Source organism: Rhinichthys klamathensis, unplaced genomic scaffold, assembly GCF_029890125.1.
Source record: "Rhinichthys klamathensis goyatoka isolate OS25496 unplaced genomic scaffold, OSU_Roscu_1.1 h1tg000115l_1, whole genome shotgun sequence".
Lineage (NCBI taxonomy): Eukaryota > Metazoa > Chordata > Actinopteri > Cypriniformes > Leuciscidae > Rhinichthys > Rhinichthys klamathensis.
The window spans coordinates 807,317-819,694 of NW_026606652.1; the positions used below are offsets into that span (position 1 = coordinate 807,317).

Sequence of the window (12,378 nt, forward strand, 5' to 3'; positions counted from 1 at the left end):
AACGTTCTAAATCTGAAGTTCCATTTGAGTTACTATGCTGCATGCCTTAGAGGTTCAGGTTTTGGAACAGAGGTATTGTACTAGTCCAGACTCCTATACACAATTAATGATAGTTTGAAATAATAGGAAAAGAAAAAATATATATAATTGCTCCTTACAAAGAACTTTCTCACTTGTCAACGCTTTCTCAGGTCAGGAAGAGCGTTCTTCAAACCTGTGAACAATGCAAAAGGTTAAATTGAGTTTCTTTGAGTCAAACCCATTTATTCTTTAATTAGATTCAGATAAATACATCGTGTGTGTGTTTTTCATCACAATTAGCCTTTGAGCCGGAATCTCTCAGTTAGCGCATCCTGCTTTGTACAGTATTTGTTCACCGGTTATTATAAATATTTAGCGTTGGCCCTATTTTGCTCATGCCTTTTGGATTGATGATCATGGGCCAAGGCTAATTACCAGTATGCTGTTGCTTTAAGACTGCATTCATAAATCTTAGTTATTTATAAAGATTGTTATTAATAGGAATGACTAGTTCACCTTGATAAATGTATCAAGCTTGTTTGTGCATGGTGAACTCACATTGACCAACAATTCTTGTTCATGTTAAGCTAAATGTATTTATTTCCATATTACATTAAAATAAGTTGCAAATCCAGATATGACAATGTGGGGCCTATTATATATATATATATATATATATATATAATAGTTGTATAATATACCACTTGTATAATATACAACTTTTATTATCATATATGCATCCACGCTCATGCAGATTTGTCTTAGACTTACTGTTTCTCAATGTCTCAAGACTAACGGTGAACTTCAAACACCAAGACACATGGCGGTGTTGATATGGCTACATTTCAATCTAGTCTCATATTTACTTTGGAAGGATGAGTTGTCCCAGGGATTACCTGCACGGCTTTGTGGGAGGATGCTGGGAAAGAATGATGGAACATTTGTGCAAGCCACGGGTATCTTGCTCTATGTTTTGACAGAGAAGAAACTCCAGTGTGTTCTTGCTGCAGATGCATTAATGTTGACACTCCAAATTGTCCCTTGAGACATCAGGCAAGGCTGTGATTGACAGTTCATCATGGGCCGGTGCCAGCTGTATATAATCCAGCAGATACTGTACTGTGCACCCATAGTGGCAAAGACCCAATACTCGATTGTGTTTCCTGGAATATAATGGAAGGATGATATCTGGAATGAAATTGGGGGTTGATGCCAGTTCAAATCAGTCAACTCTGGAAATCAGTGGGAAAAGTTTTTTTGATGAGTTTACAGGTAGAATTGTGCCCCAAAACCCTAAATTATTTTAAGCAAATATTCACTGTCAAAAGTCTTGAAAAATGTATCACTGGGTAATGCTATTCTGTTTAGTCACACTCGACTCGACTCAAACCCTCCTGTATACGCTTCTAACACTTGAGGGAATCATTCATGGAATGCATAAATGTAGATAGAGCTTATACTCATTTGGCTTTCAATTGTTGCTGTTATGAGTCATTTCTAATGTGTGAAACCAGCCTGTGCTTCGAAACGCTTAAGAGAAGATAAGGTACAGTAGACGTTCTGCTGCGTGTGTTAGAAAATAAAGTGTGCTTAGTGGAACTGTAAATGTATTCAGTGGTGACTCAAGCTTATTATGTTTCTGAAAGCACGAGCAATGCTGGAGGTTTCTCTTGTGTCTTTCCACTGTTGTGCAACATCTGCTCTCAACACTAAACCAATTAGACAATAAGCTCACAAGAATGCTAAAAGCCAGAAGGTTTGTGAAAGATGAAATTAAATGCAATAATTATACGCGTATAAGAATGTCTTTTTAAAGGATTTCTTTTTTCATTTGTCAATTTTTTAATTTTTTAATTTTGAATGAATATTTAGCTTGAAAAACAAATGCAGGTAACTAATTGATTTTATCCGTTGGAATTTGGTAAGATGTGAAAAGTTTACCAGACTTGATAAAACAATGAATACATATATTAGACGTCGTTTTACGCGTGTGTGTGTGTGTGTGTGTGTGTGTGTGTGTGTGTGTGTGTGTGTGTAAAACAGTAAAAAATTAGTTATTTTAAATGGTAAAAATATTTCACAATATTACTGTTTTTATACGGTATTTCTGATCAAATCAGGCTTTCTTACCCCAACCTTCTAAATGTTACATTATCCAATAGGCCGTGGCCTACTGTAAGTGACGTAACCTGAAAAGAAAAGTTCTTTCAGAGGAGGAAGCAAGTTATTAAATATTGATTTAAGGTTACAGTACAAAGATTTTTTTCTTCTTCAAAATATCATGCATCGATTAATCTTCCACAGACTAGGAATGCGTATTAAAGTAAAAAGGTCTATTTTGATTTATTGCTGACTTTAAAGCATTATTTTCAGGCACAAAGGGTCTTGCTGAGCAGAGGATGAGCTTACAATGACAGTGCGCCGACAAAAAGCTGAATATTCACGTCTCCCTGGACCTTTTCCCCAACAAGAGCCCTGAGCTGATTACACTCCCTTCTCCCCTTCATCCCCGTAATGAACACGAGCAAAGAGGCCCCTGAACTTCACCTCCTCCGTCTCCTTCCCGTCTTAACAAGATCCTCTCCACACTTCCACCATGAGACCTCAGCCTAATCTGTGGAGGCACTGAGGTATTATTAGAGCTGTAAGAGTCCTCGGAGAAGACTCTAGGAGCGCGAGGCCTGGCAGATGAGATGGGCTGCAGGGAGGTGCACGGTTCCATTAAGATGGCATTCACCAAGGGCCTTTGTTATCATTGATCCTAATGCTTTCAGGGAGCAGTGAGACTTACTGATCCATGACCATCTCATCTGTCTTGCAGGGTTTGAGGGAACTCGCTGTGAAATTGATAGCGATGACTGTGTCTCAAGACCTTGCCAGAACCAAGGCCGTTGTGTGGATGGGGTCAACAGTTACAGGTCTTTTTGCCTTTTATTTCTAATTTTAGTTCTCTGTTGTGTTTGTTTGTCTTTCAGCTGTTATGTTGCCCTCTGGCACCATTTTGTGTTAGAGGGACTTTTCCCCCCCAAAAAATTACAATTATGTCATTATTTAGTCACCCCCATGCAGTTTCAAACTCACATGGTATTTTTTTTCAACTTTTGGAACACACAACTTGTATTATGTAACTTTTTTTTCTATAAAAATATCAAGTTCTAAATAGAACAAACAATACCATAAAAATCCAACAGAATGTGCAAACAGTCTAAACAAGCATGGCAGAATTGTTATTCTTGGGTGAACTATCCCTTTAAGTCCTCATAAGCCAATATCAACATACAGTGAGAAACATAGAGGGCCCTATCTTGCACCCGGCGCAAATGACTTTGTATACTGACGCATGTATCATTCCTATTTTGCACCCGCGCAAAGCGGGCTTTTCCCTCCACAGACGCACGTCGGTAAACTAGGAAATGAACTTGCAGTCCCTGGGCGGGTCGGCGCAAAAAGGAGGCGTGTTTCGGCGCAAACATTCCCTAGTGCTATTTTGCAGTTCCAGAAAACAATTCCGCCACTGACCAGAAAAAACCTAGTCTAAAGTCAGTGGCGCGTTGTTCATAATGCTATTTTAAGCACGCATGCTTGGCCATAATGTAGCAGGTGCACAACGCGCATACACTTTGATTCTCTCATCAACACAGACGCAGCAGTTTTTATTTTTGCAAATCATACATTATAACAAGGAAAAATATTAACACATGAGGGAAATCATTGTGGTGTCCACGAAGATGTAAAAAAAAATGTAGGCCTAAATCTAGCTTACACATTTACCCAAATTTTTCAGGCTAATTGTAGCGATGACGGATCAGACCTGTTTGCCCAATAGTGGCAAGACACATATATGTATATAAGGACATCTGACAAATTAGTTTGTCCGTCAAGAACCAGGAACAAAAAAAAAAATCTCCCATCCCCATACAACGTCACTTCTCTGTCTTTCACTGCCCTGACAAGAACGTCGGTCTCCTCGGCTGTGAACCGCTCCTGGCGCGCACCTGGTAAATCCGCCATAATAATAACAATCCGCCATGCAACATGCGCACCTGCTCTTAAAGGGTATGTTGGATGACGCTCTGATTGGTTTATTTCACGTTACGCCCAAACCACACCTATGAATAATGAAGCTACTTCAGACCAACCCCTTTTAAACTTGCGTCGTGCGCAAGAGTCATTTATCCCGCCGGTAAAATAGCAACAGCGCCCAAGACCCGCCCACAAAGTTCGCGCTTGATACTTGCGTTTCAGATCGTTAAAATAGGGCCCATAATATATCTTGAAATATATCTCTGAAAGATTTGCTCTTAAAATATAATCTTACTCAAATCTGTTCTTTAAAAAATGGCTGGCTTAATATAAATCATTAATAAACATTTTAAAACAAGCAAAAAACAAATGTCACATTGCCATGTTTTTATTAATATAATTAATACATTATTAATAATTATTAATAATAATAAATATACATAGAGTAATACCAAATAAAAACAATCAAGATTATTTAAAAGAACGACTATTCCGTATGCATTTTTAAGACTGGTTTGTGTGCATGTCCTGGAATGGCCCATTTTAGATCCTGTCATTACATTTCAATTGGATTAAGGTAAAAAATCTGACTTGACTCTGGTTTTGCAGCTCGGTTGTTGTTCTGCACAAAGCAGCCTATTTAACTTCCTCCACAGCCTATTTCAATGTCCACATTTGGCTCCTATGTTTTTTTCCCCCATTTGTAGTGGAAACCCAGCTGTTTTAGTAAATTTCAGATGGCAGCCATTTATTTATTTATTGAAGAACAGTCAGTGGTTTCCTCTGTGGTACCTTCACATTTTGTTGGGTTACTCTTATATACATTTTCATGCACTCGTCATATGCACTACCATTCAAAAATTTGGGGTCAGTAAGATTTTTTTTTTTTTTTTAAGAATATTTCTGTCAAATAAATTCTGTTCTTTTGGATTTTCTATTCATAAAAGAATTCTACAAAAAAAGTTGTCAAGGTTTTCACAAAAAATATTAAGCAGCCCAGCTGTTTTCAACAATCGAAATCTTTCTTCAGCACCAAATCAGCATATTAGAATGATTTCTGAAAAATCTTGTGACTGGAGTAATTATGCTGAAAATTCAGCTTTGCCATCACAGGAATAAAGAAACAAATATTTTATATTGTAATAATATTTCACAATATTACTGTTTTTACTGTATTTTGGATAAACAGATTAATGACTGCAGCCTTGGTAAGCGGTAAGCAGAACAGACTTTCAAATACATTATAAAATCTTTCTGACCCCAGAATTTTGAATTTCTGTGATTTCTTATTTTTCCAAACTGAAAATCATGAACGTTTCACGGGAATATATGGTTGAATTTCACATAAACTTTGGTTTTGGTTTACTTACTAATATTATTATTATGACTAACAACCATTTAAATAATAGTTTATTATTATTATTATTATGTTTAGTAATTTTTTTGTTCATTTTATGACATTCATGGTCATGTCATGTAGCTCTAGCAAAGATATGGAAATGTAAAATCACATTTCAGTTCCAGAACTCTTTCACAACTGTAAAACGATCCTCCTTTTGTCATTCCTCTGCAGCTGTTTTTGCAAGCCAGGTTTCTCAGGCCAACACTGTGAGGAAGACATCAATGAGTGCGCATCCAACCCCTGCCAGAACAGAGGCGTCTGCCAAGACCTTGTGAACGGGTAAGTACCATGGCAACATCGAATTGCACGTTTTCCACTCTATACTGCAACCCCCGTAAATTGATTATGATGTAGGAGCCCAAGTATCATCTCTGAACTGTTTGTTTTTACTAGACGTCTAGAAATGAGACACGTTTGAGAGATGCTGGTATTATTGTGCTGTGGTTTATAATAAAGGTCCTTTTTCATCCTTGACATATATAAGCTGCTGGTCTAAACTCAAGTGAGAATAGTTCAGCAGGTTCGCATCACGCCTCTATATTGGCTTTTCTCTACTAGATCTTCTCCTCGTTGTGCTTTAATGGGCGCCTCAGGGCCGCTCTTGGTTCAGTCCGACATATGGGCAGAGAAATCCTGAGGCCAATTTGAGTCCTAAATGGTTTGTCTCTACTTTGTCTCCTATCATGTACGGGCTCCCCTGTGATCATCTGCTACCAGCGTTCCTCTGGAATTGCCTCCATCTGAGGGATTTCACTTCAGGTGTTTCCGTTTGCTTACAACTTATTCTCTTCCATACAAGTGCTCTTTTGACACAGCTTGTTTTAAATGGGATCATTCTCAGCGGAGCTCTTTTAACTTGACCTGTCAGAAGTTGGTCTGTTTGTATGCAGTTTACTGACAGTTTACAGATGTTTGCTTTGCTTTGTATGTAACAGCAAACTGGATATTGTTCGGGGCCAAGAAGGTTAGGCTTTAGCTAGTTAGTCTGTTGGTAGATGTCGTAACTACACCATCTGGCTGAAAAAACAACAACTTTAAAAATAATAGCCGCTTTTCCACCATCGGGCCAAAAGGTTCTAAGAATGGTAAGGAAAGGTCACAGTTATATTTCCACTTGAGTTTGGTTTTTGCTACGGCACGATTACAAACCGTTCTCAGCCAAGATGGCTAACCGTTAATGAACCGTGCTGGTAGAATGCGAGTAGTAACGTCGTCATTCAGAATTGGTCACTTGTGTGTTGCTTGGTTGCCAGTTTCTCTGTTGCTGGCCAAGCGTATTATTTGAGTGAGGTTAGCTCAAGTTAATAAAAAAATAAAAAAATATTGGATCATCCTTAAATCGTCTGTAAACTCTAGAAATTACCAAGGCAACGACTGACACTTTTTTATTCAATTCCAAAGAGCTCTGTTTTCAGCCCCACAGTGGAAAATTAAACCATATCTGGATTTTGTGGAAATTGCAGGGTGTCCATGAGTTGATGAGAAGCTAATAAATAAAAATGTCAAATTAAAATAAATAAATAATTTTGAAATAAAAGCAATCAAACTAAAAAACACTTACTAAAAAGATAAAAGATTTTCTTTAGCTGCATGTCATGTGACTAGTACATAAGAACTGTGAACATGTAAATGAGGTTTTAAATAAAACATATACTTCTCAGGGGGTACTTAATATATAAAATATATATTAGGGGTGTAACAATATATCGCATCACAATATATCAAAATACAAAACTGCAACAATATGTATCGTGTATGCATGTATATGTATGTATAGTGACAATATGTATTGTGCATAATTCACCCCAAATAAAAATTACTGTGTGAGAAAAAAAATTCTATACAATAAACTACTAAATATAATGTTGAATATAATGTATAATAATGCAATAGGGGAATATTTGTGAGTCCCGATAATGCCAAATGTCATATATTACAAGTAAAAAGTGGCCTACATTATTTTAAATATATCTAAATATAAATCATTCTGTTTTCAGCTTCAGAATCATGAATATTTTTATTCTGGTGTCTCTATTGTCCTGAGCATTGGGTTACCAGCACCAAGTCCAAGCCTATTCATTTATACCCACAATTTAATATCAAATTTAGCATTTTTGTTAACCTTTTATCAAAAGGCTCTTTGTGACATTTTGTATCATTACCAAACATTTTCAAAATAAAATCTGTCATTATTTACAGAAGTAAATTCAAGCTATTTGGGCTAGAAAGGAGCCAATAGCTTTCAATAAATGGTCTTTTAGACTGAAAAGGAAGATATATTAAAAGTACAGCATTTTTGTATATAGTACATCAAACACTTTTATTTCAAAAGATCATGGGAAAATCAATTTGTCATGATATGACCTCTTTAAAGACATACTGTACCAAGCCCATCAGAACATCTTGTACAGAATTTAGAGGGAAAGGAACATTTTTTGAAGTGAAGGAAACAATCCAGCAAAAAAATCACAGTGAGAAACAAAATGTCCTTTTAAAGTGTGAATATATTCTACGAGAGACCCCTTCCATCACAGAACCACTGAACTGGCCAAGTCCTCACATATTAGACAGGTGACAGGATATTTGAAACCGAATCAGCTTGTCAGTCATTCTGTCCAATGATAGCAGCAGCCAAAGTCACGATTAACACACACTTCAGATCTTTTTGCTGTCTGTCAGACTTTTCCCTGTCAGTCAGTTTTCTTAAAAATGTTCCATGCAAATTTTGGCGTGGTTTTGTGTTTGGCAAACATTTAACACAGGAATTTAAATTGTGCAGTCAGAAAGAAGATTTGGCTAAGAATGTTCTTTTTATGCATTTTCAGTTTCCAGTGTAACTGTGTCCCCGGATATTTTGGAACGCTTTGCAACCTGGACATAAATGAATGTGAAGCTTCCCCCTGCCTCCATGACTCTGTGTGCATCAACAAACCTGGGGGATTCATATGTGTCTGCCGTTCTGGCTTCTCAGGTACGACCCCCTCGGCCAGAGCCCGAGACACAAAATCAATGATAGAAACCAGGGCTTATCATGTCTACACGGGCTACGTTCCCCCAGCCTGACAGATTTTCTTTGAAAAGAACACACAAATAGCTCCTCAGCACATTTACCACTTTAATTAGATTGCACACTCCCACCAATATCTGTACACACTCCTGCATGCACAGATTCACCTTGAGTTTACAAAACACCTCCTCCTCATCCTCTGCATTTAAATCAAGTACTTCCTTGTCTCCTCTATTTTCCTATTTCGCCTGGGTGATCTCATCCTTATTCATTTAGAACTGAACTTACAGGTGAGTAAGTTTAATACTCAGAAATCTATATCCAGGCTCTTGTCTATTAGTAAATGATGGGGCATTAAAAACGATTAAACATTTTTAAATGCCAAGTTTACTTATAAATGAAATCCAGATGAGACTAATAAAAGTAAAGTTGTTTGCACTCCCAATATGCTGTAAACTGTTCCCTTAAAGGGATACTTCAGGATTTAGCATTAAGCTTTGTATTAGTAGAAAACCTGTAGTATTTTCGAATTACCATGCTTTCGACCCTCATATCCCCCTGAGACGAGAGATTTATGTATTTTTTGTCTGGAAAAAATCCTCCGATGATGCAAAAATCATCATTTTGCGTCATCGGAGGATTTTTTGGCCAGAGGCTAAAGACTACAGTCAGTAGTAGGGGCTGTCCCGCATGTTCTCACCCCGCCCATAGAGGGTGGGATCTCACTTACAGAATGTACACATAGTGTCAGCCATCATTTTTTGGAAGCTAAGCTAGCAGGCTCTTGTTCTGTGGAGAAAGCTGAGTAGTAGGGGTTACCATCCTCTTTTTCCCGGACATGTCCGGCCGTCGATGTCCGGGATTCAGCTTTTGCTTTCTGCAGTCGCCATTCATTGTTTACATGCACACCTTTTGTTTCAATCTGACTGAATTCATTCCGATTGGTGAATCTGAATGTAGTGTTTACATGAACGCTAAACAAGTGATCGGTTGATGTGCGTTTTAACATTGCTAAGAAAATTCCCGCTCCTCCGTGAGAGATACGAGACCCGTGCGTCTCACAAGTGTCGGCCGCTCATCGGTAATCACGCCACCGGCCTCGCGCAGTTCTCCCGCGGGCCGCGGCCCTAGCCTCGTCCTGCTCGCCACAATAACGTTAAACCATAATGAATGGCGACTGTAGAACGCAAAAACCGAATCCCGGACATTTTGGGCGATCTTGAAACACATTTTCGGGCAGACTCATCACGGAGACTCACTAGTAGCCTAGACTTGTTGTTTAACTACTGTGCTCTGTTACCGGTAGGCGTGGCCTCCTAGGGCAGCGAAGGAAGTGCATTCTGGGAGTTGTTGTCTTTCATCCACATAAGCCAAAAATACATTTTCTGTCTTTTCTCGGTCTGAAAGCTCATTTCTTCTACATGAATGACCCATTTTAAATACACATTCATCTTTCCAGAGGTGAAGTATCCCTTTAAGGATATATTTCTACCTGATCTTACCCTTCTGCTGAACACAAAAGAAGATATTTTGAAGAATATGGTAACAGTTGATGGACCCCATTGAATTCCGTATGGAAAAAAATATTTAATATGGAAGTCAATGGGGTCCATCAACTGTTTGTTTACCGACATTCCTCAAAATATCTTATTTTCTGTTCAGCAGAAGAAAGAAACTCATACAGGTTTGGAATAACGTGAGGGTGAGTGAATTATTTTTAGGTGAATCCCCTTAATGGACAATTCCGGCGTAAAATGACCCTAGGGGTTAATAACACCGAGTCGACCGTTCTCTGGGATGTGTTTTCATGATAATCGAATGTACCCAGTTTTAGCTCGAACCATAGATTAGCTTATAACGCTAGTATGGGGCATAGAGTAAGTAAAAATTAAAATCGCTAGTTAATACCCCTAACAAAGCTCAAAATAGCCCCACACTAACACGGTAGCATAATGAGGGTCCCTACCTGCAAACCGAAGCATTGAGAACTTTGTAAGTGTACAGACAGTTTAATAAGAAGATACTTAATAAAGACAGTACACTTCACGTATACAGGCAGGAGCCATCTTTGGAAAACAGTCTCGACCAGTCGAACCACGAACGCCGTGCTACGTGCTGGTCGATAGGAATTACGCTTGTGAAATCTAATTACATGGAAATGCATGAATTATATCTGTTTATTAAAATATATGGGTGACTAACTACAAGGGAAGAAGGGGCCCCATACTTTCAATATTTTTACCAAAAAATGCGCTCTCATGCGCTCAGTGCTTTCTTAAGGAAACAACGGACCATATGAGATTCCAAGTCAGTTCAGCTCACGTAGCACCGCGTTCGACTGGTAGTTCTCGATTCGACTGGGAGTTTTGTTTCCGACACGCCCTGTAAGCGGTAGACCAATCACAACAGACTGGGCCATCTGGCCAATCAGAGCAGAGTAGCTCTCGGAAAGGCAGGGCTTATATTAGAGAGACAGAATCTTCGAACTAATCGTTTTTAGACTCTTTGAGAAATGTTCCAACAATTGTTTCAACAGTCTTTAAACATATTTAATAATTTTCTTTTAGGAAAAATACAATAAAATCAAACTATTCACAAAGATTTGTAAACATTTGCACCTCTCTGAAGACTTTACGCTTCAGATACCATCAATACATAGACGTTGTATGTTTCAGGACCTATTTAAACATGTGTGCAAACCTCAATTTACATACAAACACCTAAGAATACTAAGGACATTTCGCTGCTAGCCCACTTATCAATGCTGTTTAAAAAGAAACGTGTAATCTCAATCGCTATCAGTCAGCTTGAAGATTAATTTCATTTGTCTTTTGTACTGTATCATCAATTTATCCTCATCCTACCAAGGGGAAGGAAGGAAATCTCAGAGGCACAGAAACTCCTGGGAGAGCTCAGCCTGACACACAGGCCCTAATTCCCACAGAAACCTCTTTTATTATCAGGCCCCACTCTGCCTTGCACCAGTCATTACTTTCCTCTCAGCTCTGAGCTCATCTGAGGAATCGGACGCATCCCCCGAGAGCTCAGGCTGGAGGATATATTCTGGATTGGTTCAACCAACTGGGGCTCAGAGGAAATATTTGCCCTAATAAGACATGTAACGGCATCGCAACTTCTCGAGAAGGCGGAATCAAAGATACAAAAGGCAAAATGCGGCATCCTGCCATCCGACGTGATTCTATGGCTGATCTGCAGCGAAATGATTTTTTAAATTGAAATGGTCTGTTGCTCGAGTGTGTTGTGCCTCGTTCAGACAAGTTACGTTATATACTATCTTGCTTGGATCTAGCAAGTGTCTTCTTCATTGTGATAGGCAGCTTTCCATGAATAAAAGGCAAAGAAAGTTCAAACAATGTCTGTCTGTTTTATTACTATTTGATTATGTAGCATTGTTCTCTCTTTTTTCATCTTCTCTGTGGAGTTTATTTCTCATTTTCAGTTTTTTTTCCTTCTCTGGCTTTCTTTGCTTTCCTTCAGTTCTTCCCTTTTTTTGGTCTCTTGGAATAAAAATCTGATAAGTCGCTGTGGGTTTGAGAAGTTCCTGCAGAGAGGAGTAATTGAGGAGTGGAGGAGAAGATTATATGGTCTTTTCTCTCCTCTCAGATGAGTACAGTGAGCACCCTTAAGAAAGCCAACATTAGGATTAACCCAACAGCTTTATAATCTCTCCCCTGCTTGGCTTCTCATATTCTACAAATTCTGATAGGACGGCACATTATTTGTCAAATCAGACAAGGAAATGCCGATTAAGAGGGTTTTGTATAATCTCATTAGGAGCGCTGACAGTGTAAATGCATTGTCTATGAAGCAAGGCTGGTGTGCACTTCCTCACAATCTAGTCAATAGTGTCATACGAAGCAGTGAGATGGCTGACTACAAACAGCATGTCATGACTGAATATCAA

General features: G+C 38.5%; 1 protein-coding gene across 1 annotated transcript in view; it reads left to right on the forward strand.

Moving 5' to 3' along the window:
- eys (eyes shut homolog) overlaps positions 1-12,378 on the forward strand; it is a 323,611-nt gene that overhangs the window by 158,549 nt on the left and 152,684 nt on the right. Inside the window, exons 21-23 of the mRNA XM_056254896.1 lie at positions 2,843-2,939; positions 5,618-5,725; positions 8,272-8,417. Coding sequence (XP_056110871.1) covers positions 2,843-2,939; positions 5,618-5,725; positions 8,272-8,417 — 351 coding nt within the window. The remainder of the gene's footprint in view (positions 1-2,842; positions 2,940-5,617; positions 5,726-8,271; positions 8,418-12,378) is intronic.